This window comes from Nycticebus coucang, chromosome 3, assembly GCF_027406575.1.
Source record: "Nycticebus coucang isolate mNycCou1 chromosome 3, mNycCou1.pri, whole genome shotgun sequence".
Taxonomy (NCBI): Eukaryota; Metazoa; Chordata; class Mammalia; order Primates; family Lorisidae; genus Nycticebus; species Nycticebus coucang.
In genome coordinates, this window is record NC_069782.1 from 92,825,307 (window position 1) to 92,841,869 (window position 16,563).

At 46.9% G+C, this 16,563-nt stretch overlaps 1 protein-coding gene and 1 pseudogene across 1 annotated transcript; one reads left to right on the top strand and one right to left on the bottom strand.

Moving 5' to 3' along the window:
* The first annotated feature begins 340 nt into the window (after nucleotides 1-340).
* On the top strand, nucleotides 341-841 carry LOC128582302 (galectin-1-like). The gene has a single exon (XM_053586054.1). It carries the CDS (start codon nucleotides 434-436, stop codon nucleotides 839-841), a length of 408 nt encoding a protein of 135 aa, XP_053442029.1. The 5' UTR covers nucleotides 341-433.
* Nucleotides 842-12,334: 11,493 nt separating this feature from the next.
* Nucleotides 12,335-14,820, bottom strand: LOC128582295 (tuftelin-interacting protein 11-like; annotated as a pseudogene).
* Nucleotides 14,821-16,563: the final 1,743 nt, after the last annotated feature.

A 16,563-nucleotide genomic window follows, 5' to 3' on the forward strand; every position in this document is an offset into this window, starting at 1 on the left:
TGAGCGCTATTATTAGTTGTAAATAAATTTTGTTTTTTAAAACTTATTATATCATTTCACACCCATTAGGATGGGTATTACCAAAAAACAAGAACAAGCTAGCACAGTGGGAGACCTAGGTGGGCAAATTGCTTGAGATCAGGAGTTAGAGACCAGCCTAAGCAATAGTGAGACCCATCTCTAGTAAAATCAGAAAAATTAGCTAGGCATTGTGGTGGGCACCTGTAGTCCCAGCTACTCAGTCTCAACAGCATGAGGATTACTTGAGCCAAAGAGTTGGAAGTTGCTGTGAGCTGTGATGACACCATGGCACCCCTACCAAGGGTGACAGAGTGCGAGTCTGTCTCAAAAAAAAATTTGGGGGGAGAGAGTGGAGTCTTAAGATCTTTAGACGGCTGGTGCACAGGTCCTCGAACATCTTCCTGCTTCAATCATGGCTTGTGGTCTGGTCGCCAGCAACCTGAATCTCAAACCTGGGGAGTGCCTCAGAGTACGGGGCGAGGTGGCCCCTGATGCCAAGAGCTTTGTGCTGAACCTGGATAAAGACAGCAACAACCTGTGCCTGCATTTCAACCCCCGCTTTGATGCCCACGGGGATGCCAATACTATCGTGTGCAACAGCAAGGACGGTGGGGCCTGGGGAGCTGAGCAGCGGGAGGCTGCCTTTCCCTTCCAGCCTGGAAGTGTCGTGGAGGTGTGCATCAGCTTTGACCAGGCAGACCTGACCGTCAAGCTGCCAGATGGTTACACATTCAAGTTCCCTAACTGCCTCAACCTGGAGGCCATCAACTACATGGCAGCTGATGGTGATGTCAAGATCAAGTGTATGGCCTTTGATTGAAGTCAGCTGGCCTGTGACCCCCCCAATAAAGGCAGCTGCCTCTGCTCTTCTTGGAAAAAAAAAAAATTTCTTTTTTAAAGAATGAATATGAGAAAATGTTATGACCTAGACACAGAGGAATGCTTCTTCTTTTTTTTTTTTTGTAGAGACAGTCTCACTTTATGGCCCTCGGTAGAGTAGCTGGGACTACAGGCGCCCGCCACAACGCCTGGCTAAGAGGAATGCTTCTTAAACAAAATACAAAAATCACAAGCCCTAAAAGAAAAGGTTTCAAAATTCAATTGCCTAAAGATAAAAAACTTCTGTACAAGGGCTGGGTGAGGTGGGTCAGGCTTGTAATCCCAGCACTCTGCGAGGCTAAGGTGGGTGGATTGTCTGAGCTCACAGGTTCGAGACCAGCCTAAGGCAGAGCAAGATCTTGTCTCTAAAAATAGCCAGGCATTGTGATGGATGCCTGTAGTCACAGCTATTCAGGAGGCTGAGGCAAGAGAACTGCTTAAGTCCAAGAGTTGGAGGTTGCTATGAGCTGTGACGCCATGGTACTCTCCCAGGGGCAACAAAGTGAGAGACTCTGTCTCAAAACAAAAACAAACAAACAAAAATAACCAAACAAACAAAGAGCAGCACCTGTGGCTCAGTGAGTAGGGTGTCAGCCCCATATACCAAGGGTGGCAGGTTCAAACCCGGCCCTGGCCAAACAGCAACAAACAAATGGCCGGTGTTGTGGCGGGTGCCTGTAGTCCCAGCTGCTCGGGGGGCTGAGGCAAGAGAATTGCCTAAGCCCAAGAGGAGGAAGATGTTGTGAGCTGTGATGCTACAGCACTCTACCGAGGGTGACAAAGTGAGACTGTCTCAAAAAAAAAAAAAGAAAAAGAAAATGAATTGACTACACCTACATAGAACTCCACAGGTAAACACTGAAACAACGGAGCCAGGCACAAGAAAGTATGTAGTGTGTGATTTCATTTGTATATGGTTAAAGCCCAGCAAAATGAATTCATGGGTGTCAGAGAAATGGTTAGTTTAGGGAGAAAAGAGATCGGCAGTTGTAGGGAGGTTGGTCACAAAGCAGGGACTTCAGAAAAATAAAAATGCTGGATTTTTTGGCTTGTAGCTGTAATCCTAGCACTAAGGTTGCTGTGAGCTATGACACCACTGTACCTAACTGAGGGTGACTGTCTCAAAAAAACAAGAATGGCTTGGCACCCATTGGGCAGTGGTTATGCCGCCAGCCATGTACACCGAGGTTGGCAGGTTCGAATCCATCTCAGGCCAGCTAAACAACAATGACAACTGCAACCAAAAAATGGTTGGCGTTGTGGCAGGCGCCTGTAGTCCCAGCTACTTGGATGGCTGAGGCAAGAGAATCACATAAGTCCAAGAGTTGGAAGTTGCTGTGAGCTGTGATGCCATGGCTCTCCCGAGGGTAAGATAATGAGACTCTGTCTCAAGAAAACTAGAAAAAGGCTGGGCGATGCCTGTAATCCTAGCACTTTGAGAGGTCAAGGCAGATGGATCCCTTGAGCTCAGGAGTTTGAGACTAGCCTGAGCCAGAGCGAGACCCCCTTCTCTAAAAATAGCCAGGTGTGTGGCAGGCACCTGTAGTCCCAGCTACTTGGAGACTGAGGCAAGAGAATCACTTGGCCCAAGAGTTTGAGGTTGCTGTGAGCTATGACACAACAGTACTCTACCAAGGATGACTCTATCAAGTGAGACTCTGAAAGAGAGAGAGAGAAAGAAAGAAAGAAAGAAAGACAATTAATGTTAATTGTAGTCAACCTACTGATATATCAAACACCAGGTCTTATTTCATCTAACTGTATGTTTGTCCACATCATTTTATCCATTCTTAAATGCACAGTTCTGTGGTTTGAACACATTCATATTGTTGTACTATTGCCACCATTCCTATCCAGATCTTTTTCATCTTTCCTAATTGAAACCCCATGTTCCTTAAACACTAACTTCCCATACCTCTCTTCCCTGGCAACCCCATTCTACTTTCTGTCTTTGATTATAACTACTCTAGGTACCTTATATAAGAGAAATTATACAGTATTATTTTTTGAGTATTTGTCTTTTTGTTTTTTCAACTCATTGAAAATTTGTTTGTTTCACTCATTGAAACATCCTTATGCCACTTAGCATGTTTTCAAGGTTTGTCCATGTTGTAGCGTGTGTAAGAATTTCATTCATTTTTAAGGTTGAATAATATTTCGTTGTATGAATATATCACATTTTGTTTATTCATTTACCTGTGGATGAACACTTGGGTTATTTCCACCTGTTGGCTATTGTGAATAATGCTGTTGTGAATATTGGTGTGCAAGTATCTGTTTAATTCTCCTTAAGTTTTGAAGAATTGTTTTGATGGATGAGAATTTTTGGTTGGTAGTTTTTTTTCCATTGCCTTTTGGCCTCTAAGATTTCTTTTCTATACCTTTCTTTTCTTTTAAAATTTTTCTCTCTCTCTTTTTTTTTTTTTTGTAGAGACAGAGTCTCACTTTATGGCCCTCGGTAGAGTGCCATGGCATCACACAGCTCACAGCAACCTCCAACTCCTGGGCCTAAGCGATTCTCTTGCCTCAGCCTCCCAAGTAGCTGGGACTACAGGCATCTGCCACAACGCCCAGCCATTTTTTTTTTTTGGTTGCAGTTCAGCCGGGGCCGGGTTTGAACCCGCCACCCTCGATATATGGGGCCAGCGCCTTACTGACTGAGCCACAGGCGCCGCCCTCTCTCTTTTTTTCTTTTTTCACCTCTGTGATGTCTGATGAGAAGTTAATGAGAAGTTAGCTGCTAACTTCATTGGGAAGCTCTTGTATATGATTAGTTGCTTCTGTCATGCTGTCCTCCAGATTTTCTCTTTATCTTGGCTTCTAATAGTTGGATTATGATGTGTCTAGGTTTGGATCTTTTAGTTTGTTGAGTCGTCCAGATTTTTAGATTGGTTTCCTTTTTGTATTTTATTTTATTTATTTATTTATTTTTGGAGACAGAATCTCACTATGTTGCCCTCAGTAGAGTGCTGTAGTGTCATAGCTGACAGCAACTTCTAACTCTTGGGCTTAAGTGATTCTCTTGCCTCAGCCTCCCAAGTAGCTGGGACTACAGGAGTTACTTTTCTTTTAATGTTGGAAGTTTTTGGCTACTATGGCTTCAAATTTCTGTCATTTTCTTTCTCTTTATCCTCTTCTTCTGGGGCTCTCATTATGCATATGTTGGTGTATATGACAGTCTCTCACAGGTCTCTGAGGTTCTGTTCTTTTTCTTCAATCTTTTTTCTTTCTTTTCTTTTTTTTTCTTTTTTTGAGACAGAGTCTCACTTTGTCACCCTCAGTAGAGTGCTGTAGCATTAGCTCACAGCAACCTCAAACTCTTGGGCTCAACTAATTCTCTTGGCTCAGCCTCCCAAGCAGCTGGGACTACAGGCACCCAGATATTTTTAGAGATAGGTTCTTGCTCTGGCTCAGGTTGGTCTTGAACGTCTTAGCTTGATTCATGCAGCTCGGCCTCCCAGAGTGCTAGAATTACAGATGTGAGCCACTGTGCCTGGCTTTCTTTCTGTTCTTCAGACAGATAATTTTAATTGACATATTTTTGCGTTCACTAAGTGTTTTTTGTAACAACTTTATTTTTATTTATTTATTTTGAAGCAGAGTCTCACTATATCACCCTTGGTAGAGTGCCATAGTGTCACAGCTCACAGCAACCTCCAACTCCTGGGCTTAAGTGATTCTCTTGCCTCAGCCTCCTAAGTAGCTGGGACTTCAGGCGCCTGCCACAATGCCTAGCTATTTTTTTTTGGTTGCAGTCGTCATTGTTTAGCAGGCCCGGGTCGGGTTTGGACCCACCAGCCCTGCTGTATGTGGCTGGCACCCTAACCACTTAGCTACAGGCACTGAGCCTGTAACAACTTTACTGAGATATAATTCACATACATACAATTTATTCACTCAAAGTATACAATAAAACCATTTTTAGTATAGTGACAGAATTGTGAAACAATTGTCATTAATTTTAGAATATTTTTGGCTTGGCCCCTGTAGCACAGTGATTACAGCACTGGCCAGGAGCACCAAGGCTGGCAAGTTTGAACCAGGCCCAAGCCAGCTAAACAACAATGAGAACTAGAACCAAAAAATAGCTGGGCATTGTGGTGGGCACCCGTAGTCTCAGCTACCTGGGGGGCTGAGGCAAGAGAATCGCTTAAGCCCAAGAGTTTGAGGTTGCTGTGAGGACTACATGGTGAGACTCTGTCTCAAAAAAAAAAAAAAAAAAAAAGAATATTTTTATCACTGAAAAATAAACGCTGTACCCCTTAGAATCACTATCCATTCAACTCCAAAGCCCCCGCCCTGGGCAACCACAAATCTATTTTCTTTCTCTCTATATTTCCCTATTGTGAACATTCCATGTTTTCAATTTAAAAGTTTCTAGGGAATAGATTTTTCCTGGTTGCTGTACTAAATCCACCTACTGCTTAAACAGGACTAAGTTATCCTTTATGTATTTTTTTTGAGACAGAGTTTCACCATGTCACCCTCAGTAGAATGCTGTGGCGTCACAGCTCACAGCAACCTCCAACTCTCAGGCTTAAGCGATTCTCTTGCCTCAGCCTCCCGAGTAGCTGGGACTACGGGCGCCCACCACAACACCCGGCTACTTCTTTTGTTTTTAGCAGGCCGGGGCTGGGTTCGAACCCACAGCCCAGGTGTATGTGGCCAGCACCCTACCCACTGAGCTACGGGTGCCTCGCTTTTGGTGGCTCATCTCAGAGACACAGGTTTCCTCTCCCTTCCCTGTCCTCCTCTCTCACCTGCTTCCCTATTCTTCTCGTCCATTCCTTCCCTTCTTCCTCCTCTCCCTCCCTTTTCTCTTTGCTCCACTTTCCCTTTCTCCTCTGCTCTTCCAATATCTGCTCTAGAGAGGTAACATGACTTAGTGAAGATGCTCAGCCTTTGGAACCTGTAAGATCTGAGTTGGTTTCTTTGTTTATTTAAAGGGGAAGGGGGAGGGCAGTCTGCCTTGGGTTATGAAGCCCCCATGTGGAGCACCTCACCTTATAGACTGCCTGTGAGTTAAAGACCTGAGTCACACTTGTAATCTTAGCACTCTTGGGAGACCGAAGCAGTTGGATTGCCTGAGCTCAGGAGTTCAAGACCAACCTGGGCAAGAGGGAGACTCCATCTCTCTACAAAAAAAAAAAAGAAAAAACTAGCCAGCTGTTGTGGTGGGCGCCTGTAGTCCCAGTTACTTGGGAGGCTGAGGCAAGAAAATCGATTGACCCCAGGTGTTGTTTGCTCAGCTGTAAAATGGATTTAATAACAATTAGCTTTCAGTATTGTGGTGAGGACTAAATAAAATATGTGTAGTTATCAGCACATGGTAAATTGCCCTGTTTCTTAAACTGTATCTCCAGGCCCTTGGACAGTGTCTTACACAAGACAGGAACTCATTAAACCTTTACTAAAAGTCAAATGAGGCTAGGCGTTCATAGCACAGTGGTTACGGCGCCAGCCACATACGTCAAGGTTGGCTGGTTTGAACCCGGCCTGGGCCAGCTAACCAACAATGACAACTGCAACAAGAAAATAGCTGAGTGTTGTGGCAGGCACCTGTAGTCTCAGCTACTTGGGAGGCTGAGGCAAGAGAATTGCTTAAGCCCAAGAGTTGGAGGTTGCTGTGAGCTGTGATGCCACAGCACTCTACTGAGGGTGACATAGTGAAACTCTGTCTCAAAAAAAAAAAATAAATAAAAAATAAATAAAAGAACCCGTTTTACTTAAATGTAATCAAAGGGAAGTTTTACATATCATAAATAGAAAGACCAGTTATCACTTGACTTTATTAATTAAATAAACATACTAATATTCTCTCTCTCTCTCTCTCTCTATATATATATATATTTTTTTTTTGAGACAGAGCCTCAAGCTATTGCCCTAGAGTGCTGTGACATCATAGCTCACAGCAACCTCCAACTTCTGGGTTCAAGAGATTCTCCTGCCTCAGCCTCCCAAGTAGCTGGGACTATGGGCGCTCACCACAATGCCTGGTTATGTTTTGTTTCAGTTGTCTTTATTGGTTAGCTGGCCCAGGTCGGGTTCAAACCTGCTAACTTTGGTGTATGTGGCTGGCGCCATACCACTGTGCTACAGATGCCAAGCCGACATACTAATATTCTAAATGAAAACAATTCTTGGAGCTCAGCTTCTGTAGCTCAAGCGGCTAGAGCACCAGCCACATACACCAGAGCTGGCAGGTTCAAATCCAGCCCAGGCTGCCAAACAACGAGAACTAGAACCGGAAAAAAAAAAAAAAAAGCCAGGTGTTGTGGCGGGCACCTGTAGTCCCAGCTACTTGGGAGGCTAAGGCAAGAGAATCACTTAAGCCCGAGAGTTGGAGGTTGCCGTGAGCTGTGACACCACGGCGCACTACCCAGGGCGACAGCTTGAGATTCTGTCTTAAAAAAAAAAAAGACTCTTGGGCCAGGCATGCTAGCTCACACCTGCAATCTAAGTCAGGTGAACAGCTTGAGCTCAGGAATTTGAAACCAGCCTGAGCAAGAGTGAGACCTTATCTCTACTAAAAATAGAAAAACTAGTTGGGTGTTGTAGCACACGCCTCTACTCCCAACTACTTGGGAGGCTAAGGCAGGAGGATGGCTCAAGCCCAAGAGTTTGAGGTTGCTGTGAAGTGTGATGCCAAAGCACCCTACTCAGAGCAACAGAGTGAAACTGTCTCAAAGAAAAGAAAAAAAAAAAAAGAAAAGAAAAACGAAAGAGCCGGGCGCCTGTAGTCCCAGCTACTCTGGAGGCTGAGGCAAGAGAATCGCTTAAGCCCAGGAATTGGAGGTTGCTGTGAGCTGTGTGAGGCCACAGCACTCTACCGAGGGCCATAAAGTGAGACTCTGTCTCTACAAAAAAAAAAAAAAAGAAAAGAAAAACGAAAGAAAGAAAGGGATTCTTTTGTGTGCCCCCTAAGGTGATATATTTTGGAAACATTACTTCTTATTCAGCCCTTTTTCTACCCAATACACTGGCCATTTACTTTGTATACAGTAATTTCTGATTTTCTCTGTCCTTTCGCTTCCCAAAGGCTGAGATGCTGTGCCCTATGGAAAATTGAATTGAATTCCCTGCATTTCACTTAATGTGAATTTATTTGGGGTCAACTCACAACGGTCCAGCAGAGCCCGTCAGGTGTTGGTGCCCACATGTGCCCTTGGGGTTTGGGCTGCGGGCGTTCCTGTTCCATTGCATCTCTTTGGTGCCCTCCCCAGCTGAGTTCACCTTCCCCTACCTCTGAGCACAGGCATTAGATTTTTATCATTTGTAAATCTGATTATCCCAGAAGATCTGGAGAAGGACTCAGCTAAATACTCAGATCCATCAAGGAAAAAAAAAAGAGCCACATGATTATTATATGCCGTGTAATTGTTTCCAGATAGCCTGGGATTCATGTTTTATATTGTGGAACACAGTATCTCTAAACATTCTAGGAAAATGCTTTCTTGTAAAATGTATTTCATAATTACACCAATGCTGCTGATTTATAATTTCCATTATAAACAAGTTTGCTGAGAGGTTCTTAACTCTGCTTCGGTTTCCATAAAGTGTCTTTTTGGCAGGGAGCTGTAGAATTGGATGCAAATCCCCTCTCTAAATTAAGTGAAAACTTGTTAAGTCACTTTATTTAGATCAAGGAGAGATTGTGATCTCTTTTTGGAGAGGATACAGATACTTTTTGGTTCTGCCACTTCCCGTAGATGTAGACAGCTATTTTATAAAGAGAAGGGAGGTCGGTCAGCCCTGTTCCCATGGATAAGTGCTGCTGAAAACTGGAAGGGCTCCTCCTGTGGGATGTTGAGGGCAGGACTGCGGGTGTCAGGTAGTTGGGAACCTGCGCTCCTGCAGTCTGCCAGGGGAGAGCTGAAGCCCAAGGTGGGATCTCTGCCTGCTTCTGGCTTTGCCCTGTTCCCCATGTAGGTAACTGCGGTTCACCTCTGGCATGTGTGGCCACAAGCATGCGCAGGCCTGGTTCTCTTGGCCACATACCCCCCAGATTCCCACATCATTGGTCCTTGCCTTCTGGAGAGTCTGGTTAGAACAGTGGTTCTCAACCTTCCTAATGCCGCAAATCTTTAATACAGTCCAAAGGTTGAGACCCACAGGTTGAGAACTGCTGGGTTAGAAGGACTTTAAGGGCCCTTTTCAGAGGGACTCATTTTTTGGCCAATCTGAGTTGGCTGGTAACTTTGCCAGTGTCCCAAACTGACAAATGACTGTGGTAAATAAAGCACAGTCACTAATTTTGAAATATAAAGTCCAAAAGGTCTATCCAGGTTCTCTGAAAAAATATGCACCAGAAATTTTTCTCTAGGACTCCAGTGAAGTCAATAATAGTTTTCTGCTTCTTAGCTGGGTGTGAAGAGGAAGGAAGGAAGCTCTTGACACCTTTTGTATTATTTTTATTTTTAGGGACTGGGTCTCAGTTGTGTCACCCAAGCTAGAGGGTAGTGGCATCACAGCTAACTGCAACCTTGAACTCCTAGGTTCAAGTGATCCTCCTGTCTCAGTCTCCTAAAGGGCTGAGATGACAAGCATGAGCCACTGTGCCTGGCCCTGAATTTATTCTTTTCAGCACTTTTTTTTTTGAGACAGAATCTCACAATGTTGCCCTCGGTAGAGTGATGTGGCGTCACAGCTCACAGCAACTTCTAACTCCAGGGCTTAAGTGATTCTCTTGCCTCAGCCTCCCAAGTAACTGGGACTATAGGCGCCTGCCACAATGCCTGGCTATTTCTTGGTTGCAGTTGTCACTGTTGTTTAGCTGGCCTGGGCTGGGTTCCAACCCGCCAGCCTCAGTGTATGTGGCTGGCACCATACAGGCACCAAGACTCTTTTCAGCATTTTTATTCCTCAGGGACTGACCACAGAGGGTACAGCTGCACCTCTGTCTGGGGTTTGAGTTGTTCCTATATGCTACCATTTTTGTGTTCACACAGGAATGATTCTTGTGAAGAATTGATGCTTTTTTTTTTTTTTTTTTAAGAGTCTCACTGTTACCCTGGGTAGAGTGATACAGCTTCATAGCTCACAGCAACCTCAGACCTCTTGGGCTCAAGAGATCTTCTTGCCTCAGCCTCCCAAGTAGCTGGGACTAGAGATGCCTGCCACAATGCCCAGCTATTTTTTTTGTAGAGACAGAGTTTCACTCTATGGCCCTCAGTAGAGTGCCATGGCCTCACACAGCTCACAGCAACCTCCAACTCCTGGGCTTAAGCCATTCTCTTGCCTCAGCCTCCGAGTAGCTGGGACCACAGGCGCCCGCCACAATGCCTGGCCATTTTTTGGCTGCAGTTTGGCCAGGGTCGGGTTTGAACCCGCCACCCTCGGTATATGGGGCCGGTGCCCTACCGACTGAGCCACAGGCGCCGCCCTGCCCAGCTATTTTAAGTAGAGACAGGGCCTTGCTCTTGATCAGGGTGGTCTGGAACTCCTGAGCTCAAGTAATCCACCCGCCTCAGCCTCCCAGATGCTGGGATTCCGGGTATGAGGCACTGCGCCCAGCCATGCTCCTGTTCTTGACACTCTGGTGCTTCCTGCCTCTCCCATGAGAGATGCCCAAGTCCTAGGTGATGTGGGACTGCAGTTTTCCAGGCTGGCCCTTTCTTCCTTCTGCTTCATCTACCTGCTAAATCCATTCTTGTTTTTTTCTTTTTCTTTCTTTCCTTCTTTTTTTTTTTTTTAAAGAAAAGCTGCAACATTATTTTATTTTATTTCAATTTATTGTTGGGGATTCATTGAGGGTACAAGAAACCAGGTTACATTGATTGCATTTGTTAGGTAAAAACTCTCTTACAATCCTGTCTTACCCCCAAAAGGTGTGGCACACACCAAGACCCCACCCCCTCGCTCCTGCCCTCTCTCTGCTCTTCCTTTCCCCACCCCTCCCTCCTTTTTTCTCTCTCTGCTCTCCCTCTCCCTCATCCCACCGTGTCATTAATTGTCCTTAGATCAAAATTGAGTACATATAGGTGGTGCCTGTGGCTCAATGGAATAGGGCTCTGGCCCCATATGCCGGAGGTGGCGGGTTCAAACCTAGCCCTGGCTAAAAACAGCAAAAAAAAAAAAAAAAGGGCAGATAAAAATGGAAAAACATTGAATAAACTATTATTATTTTTTTTTTTGTAGAGACAGAGTGTCACTTTATGGCCCTCGGTAAAGTGCTATAGCATCACAGCTCACAGCAACCTCCAACTCCTGGGCCCAAGCGATTCTCTTGCCTCAGCCTCCAGAGCAGCTGGGACCACAGGCGCCCGCCACAACGCCTGGCTATTTTTTGGTTGCAGTTCAGCAGGGGCCCAGTTTGAACCTGCCACCCTCGGTAAATGGGGCCGGTGCCCCACCGATTAAGCCACAGGCGCCGCCCCAACTATTTTTAATTGAGTACATAGGATCATGCTTCTCCATTCTTGTGATGCTTTACTAAGAATAATGCGTTCCACTTCCATCCAGGTCAATACAAAGGCTGTAAAGTCTCCTTTTTTTTTTTTTTTTTTTGGTGGTTTTTGGCTGGGGCTTGGTTTGAGCCCACCACCTCCAGCATATGGGACAGGCACCCTACTCCTTGAGCCACAGGCACCGCCCAGTCTCCATTTTTTTTAATGGCTGAATAGTATTCCCTAGTGTACAAATACCACAGCTTATTAATCCTTTCCTGGGTTGGTGGGCATTTAGGCTGTTTCTTTTTTTTTGCAGTTTTTGGCTGGGGCCAGGTTTGAACCTGCCACCTCTGGTATATGGGGCCGGCGCCCTACTCCTTGAGCCATGGGAGCCACCCCATACTCTCTCTCCCTTTTTTTTTTTAAGAGACAGAGTCTCACTTTGTCACCCTTGGTAGAGTGCTATGGCATCACAGCTCACAGCAACCTCCAGCTCTTGGGCTTAGGCGATTCTCTTGCTTCAGCCTTCTGAGTAACTAGGACTACAGGCGCCTGCCACAATGCCTGGCTATTTTTTTCTTGCAGTTTTTGGCCAGGGCTGGGTTTGAACCTGCCACGCTCGGTATATGGGGCCAGTACCCTACTCACTGAGCTACAAGTGCCACCCTCCTTTTTTAAAAATTTATTTGAAATACTGTTCATTAACAGCATGTCCCGGGTGGCGCCTGTGGCTCAGTCGGTAAGGCGCCGGCCCCATATACCGAGGGTGACGGGTTCAAACCCGGCCCCGGACAAACTGCAACCAAAAAATAGCCGGGCATTGTGGCGGGCGCCTGTAGTCCCAGCTACTCGGGAGGCTGAGGCAGGAGAATCGCTTGCGCCCAGGAGCTGGAGGTTGCTGTGAGCTGTGTGAGGCCACGGCACTCTACCAAGGGTAATAAAGTGAGTCTCTGTCTCTACAAAAAAAAAAAAACAAAAAACAAAAAAAAACAACAGCATGTTCCTCTCAGGTGCAAGTCTCTGGCCAGCTTCAGACCTGCCGCAGTCTACTTGGCCATGTCGATCAGGCTCTGCAGGGAGGTGGACACCCAGGTCTTCTTGTCCTGGACAAACACTACTCCGTGGTCGATGTAGATCACAATGCGGGGGGCTTTGTGTACAGCTGCTTCCTTTCATGCTGCTTCCTGATGACAGGCGTGAAGACGATGTTGTGCTCCTCAGCCTTGGTCTCAATGAGCCCTTCAAAGTTCAAGGGCCCAGAGCTGGTGGCCTCATGAATGCCCCTCTGGGCCATGTTCTCAGCCTCCTGTCACTCCTGCATGGCCTCATATTGAAAGTCTTTCCTGTGCTCCGTGTGGGTGAGATAGGCAATGTTCTCCCGAGCTCCTGGCTGCATGTAGGCACCAACATTGGAGGATACTGCCCTATTCATGGTATCAAGTGCTTCATTGAATTTGTCCCTGATGGATGGATGAGCCAGCACTTGGTATGAGAATGTGGATTTCCAACCCAGATACCACTTGGTGATCTCCTCATAATTGGGGCTGTAACTAAGCCAGGAACACAGCACCTGAAGCCACTTGGGAAAGAAGTGCTTTTCAAGAAGTCCCACCAGGCTAGACAGAGAGATCATCCCTTCCCAGTCCATCACCCAATAAAACGCATCCATGTGCTGTTGGTAGGGGTTAATGACTAGCTCGCCAAGACACATCCCCAGCTTGGGCACTATGTTCTTGACCATGAATGCTTCCCAGGAGCCAGGGATGAAGACATCTTTCCATGGCTGGAGGATGAACTTGGCAGAGGAATCGCAGGGATGCCACTTCTATAAGGCACTGGAGAGCTTGCTACAGATGGGGGAATAGAGCGGCTCCAGCCGTGCCTGCATGAGGGGCAGCCATGGGTGTATCCAAGAGTGAATGGGAACAGTGTCTGTCAGCGGGTTCCAGTTTTCCACCTCCTTCTGCAGCTTGGGGAAGATGAGTTGGTCCAGTATGTTATCTAAAATCCATACAGGAATAATGTGAACCCAACTGTGCATTAAGTCCACCATGGTGTCACAGTTTCTTGGCTGCCACTGGGTGATAGTATTTTGAACAAAAGGCATCCAGACTTCCCACATCAATCTGTGAAAGGCGTCTGTGGAGAGGTCCTGCCCACCACGGGACAAGAACTGGTCATTCTCCAGGAGGCTTTTCTACTTGGAGATGATCTCAGTGCCATAGGTGCAGTCTTAGAGGGGATCCCACTCCTTGAAGTACTCCTTCATGAGGGGATAGACAATGGCCACAGTGAGGTCCGTGTGGTCTGACATCCGGTACTCCTTGTAGTACTTGTCCTGGAGGGTTTCGAAGATGCAGGCGCACTCATCCAGGGTGAGGGGGTTGCTGCAGTTGGGCTGCATCTGCTGCTCACACTCCTCCACCATCTCTAGGACCTTGCTGAGATTGGAGATGACCTGCTCCTTGTGCTCCAGTACCTCAGACACCTTTTCCAGCTCATGGGAGAAGTTGACCACCATGTCCCGCTCATACTGCAGCTGCCGGTCGTTCTGGATGATCTCCTGTTCTGTGAGGTCAATGAGCAGCTGCAGATTGTGCTCCAGCTCAGGCAGCACAAAGCCTGGGGCCTTGGCCTCTTTGCTTGGCTGTGGTGGCTGCTGGGACTGCAACAGCAGCCTGTCATCAGGAATGTTGTGCTTGTGGCCGATGCTGATCTGGCTGTAGCTGTAGACTTTCTGCTCCCGGTCTGTCATGTCTATGACCTTGACCTGAGAAATCTTCTGGGGAGAGGTGAGCTTCTTGCTAATCCTGCCCTTGGCTTTCAACTCTTCCACCATTTTGTAAGAGTATTTGGGCTTCTTCTTGCTTCCACTTGGATCTTTCCTCCACTGGCTCAGCTCCTTCTGAAACTCCTCTTTGGCTTCTTCCGAGTCAACCACAGGGAAGTCTTGCAGGGAGTGAGTGGTACACTCTGAACCATAAGCCCCTACAGCACCTTTGCCTTTTCTCTGTTTGGCTTCGATTGGGTTAACGATACCTTGTGCATTCTTCCCTAGCCCCTGTCCAGGGACATAACCCATCTTTTGAAGTAGCTTCTGTCCGATTCCTTTTGTGTGTCTTTCCCAGCTGCCAAAGTCCATGAAAGACTTGGTTCCTCCTGCAGAACCCTTCTGGCTGGGCTTAAAATTCCCACCCGTTTTTAACTTCTTAGGTCCAAAATGCTTAGAGCAGTCATCAGAATCTTCCAACTCTGTCTCCTCTGATGCCCCTTTCTGTAGTCCTGCGCTGATGAAGTTGACTGGTGCAGAGTAGTCGCGGGCCCGTTTGCCTCCAAAGTGAGGCCTCTCATCATCCAAGTCACGCTCAGCCCACACTCCATAGGTGGCTTCTTCCTTGGTCTGCCAGTGGCGCTGCCGGTTGGGGTTGAACTCATTCTGGAGATCCCAGTCAGTGATCTCAAAGTTTTCCGGCTTGTCATCGTCATCCTCTATGCTCCCTTCCCTGTCCTGGTACAAATGGGACAGTGACATGGCCAGTCACTCTCCGAGGTGTCCAGGTTACTCAAACTTCACACCCTGCGCAAGAGATCCCATTGTCATACTTGAAGATCGTAGGCTTAGAAGCCACGCAGTAGGTTCTCCCGCAGGTCCACAGTGTCGAAAGTGGGGGTCACCTCTACCTCCTTGCTGGTCTCCAATTCCACTTTGGTCGTATCTTCCTCTTTCAGCAGCCGCTTCAGCGCGGAGCCGAGTCCGCCGGCTCACGTAGCCTCGGTGGAGAGGAATGACAGCGCCCTTGCTGCAGCAGCTGCCTTTATAGGGCTGTGAGTGGGTGGAGCCTCTCATGGGAGCTCCGTATCTCGCGAGAGTAGCGGCACCAGGTCTTCGCCTGAGCCCTTTCCCCTTGACGAGGTTTCCGGCACGTTCATTCTGTTTTGTAGTGTAGGCAGTTATGGTCTGTTGTGTTGAGAATGTGCCTGAGTTATGAACTGTTTATTAAAATAATTGCCCTGTATAGATGTGTTGTGCTGCACATAGTATCTACTAAAAAAGCAAGAATAGACAACCCAGCTCGGTTATCTGTACACAAGTTCCCTGCTTAAACGCCCAGATTTTGTATTTTTTTTTTTTTTGCAGTGTTGTCCAGGGTTGGGTTTGAACCCGTCACCTCCGGCATATGGGGCCGGCGCCCTACTTCTTTGAGCCACAGGCGCCGCCCCAGATTTTGTATTTTTAGTAGAGACAGGATCTCAATTTACTAAGGCTGGTCTCAAACTCCTGACCTCATGTAATCCTCCTGCATTGGCCTCCCATAGTGCTAGGATTATAGGCGTAAGCCCCCTGCCCAGCCTGCGTACATTATTTGTTGAGTTAAGCCAAACTGCATCTCTCTTTACCTTCTTATGTTTTCCTCATTTAAACCCTTAGCTTCAATTTCACTATTCTGAATACACCCTTCTCTTCCTATTCATTCATCTCTTTACTCACTGAACGTTTATCAAATGCTTTCCAAGCGTCAGCCTTGGACTAGGCACTGGGGAGGTTCCAATGAGCAAGACCAAGAAGGCCCCAGTTCACAGGGAGGCTAGGTGTGCTGTGAAGGACTGCCCCAATTCATCCATCCATCAGGAGGGGGCAGGAGCCCTTCCAGGGGAGGCATTTGTTTGGTACAGGATATAGAAGCCCCCCTGACTAGGGGCCCTGCCCTGAACCCCAGGACCAAATTTCTCTGGCTCCCTAAGGGCCTGTGGCCTCTTCTCTTTTTGGAGGTGGCTGTGGTCTTAGCTTTCAAGACAGGTGTCCTCCTGCTCTGCCTACATCACTTTCTCTCTTCAGGGTCAACAGCATTGGCAAGGTTTTGCCCTTGACCTTGTCCTCCCTCTTCTTGGCTTGGCTCTCTCCTTGATGCAGATGACTTTCCTTGGGTGTCTCTAAGCCACCGTCTTCTCCTTGGGGTAGGGGTTCATTCCTAACATCTTACTGGATCTAACCTCCTACAGACATCCTGCCACTTTCTCAAAATTTGGCACATCTGAAACAGAATGTGGTGTTTTTCTTCTGAGTTCCTGCTCCTAAGATGTTCGGAAAGTCATGGTCATCTTCCAGAGCCCTTTGTCTGGAATCAGGTGGAAGGCAGATCCCACTTGCTTTTGTCTTTTTTACACAACAAATACTAAATCTAGGTCATGTGCTCTCCTGTGTATGGACATCCCTTGGGGACAAATGTAGCTGTGCTATTTTGTCATTTGTCTCTGTGCTCAGGAACTATTTCTA

What these genes read in the sequence shown, in the direction of transcription:
- LOC128582302 (XM_053586054.1), top strand. Translation starts at nt 434, where the DNA reads ATGGCTTGTGGTCTGGTCGCCAGCAACCTGAATCTCAAACCTGGGGAG.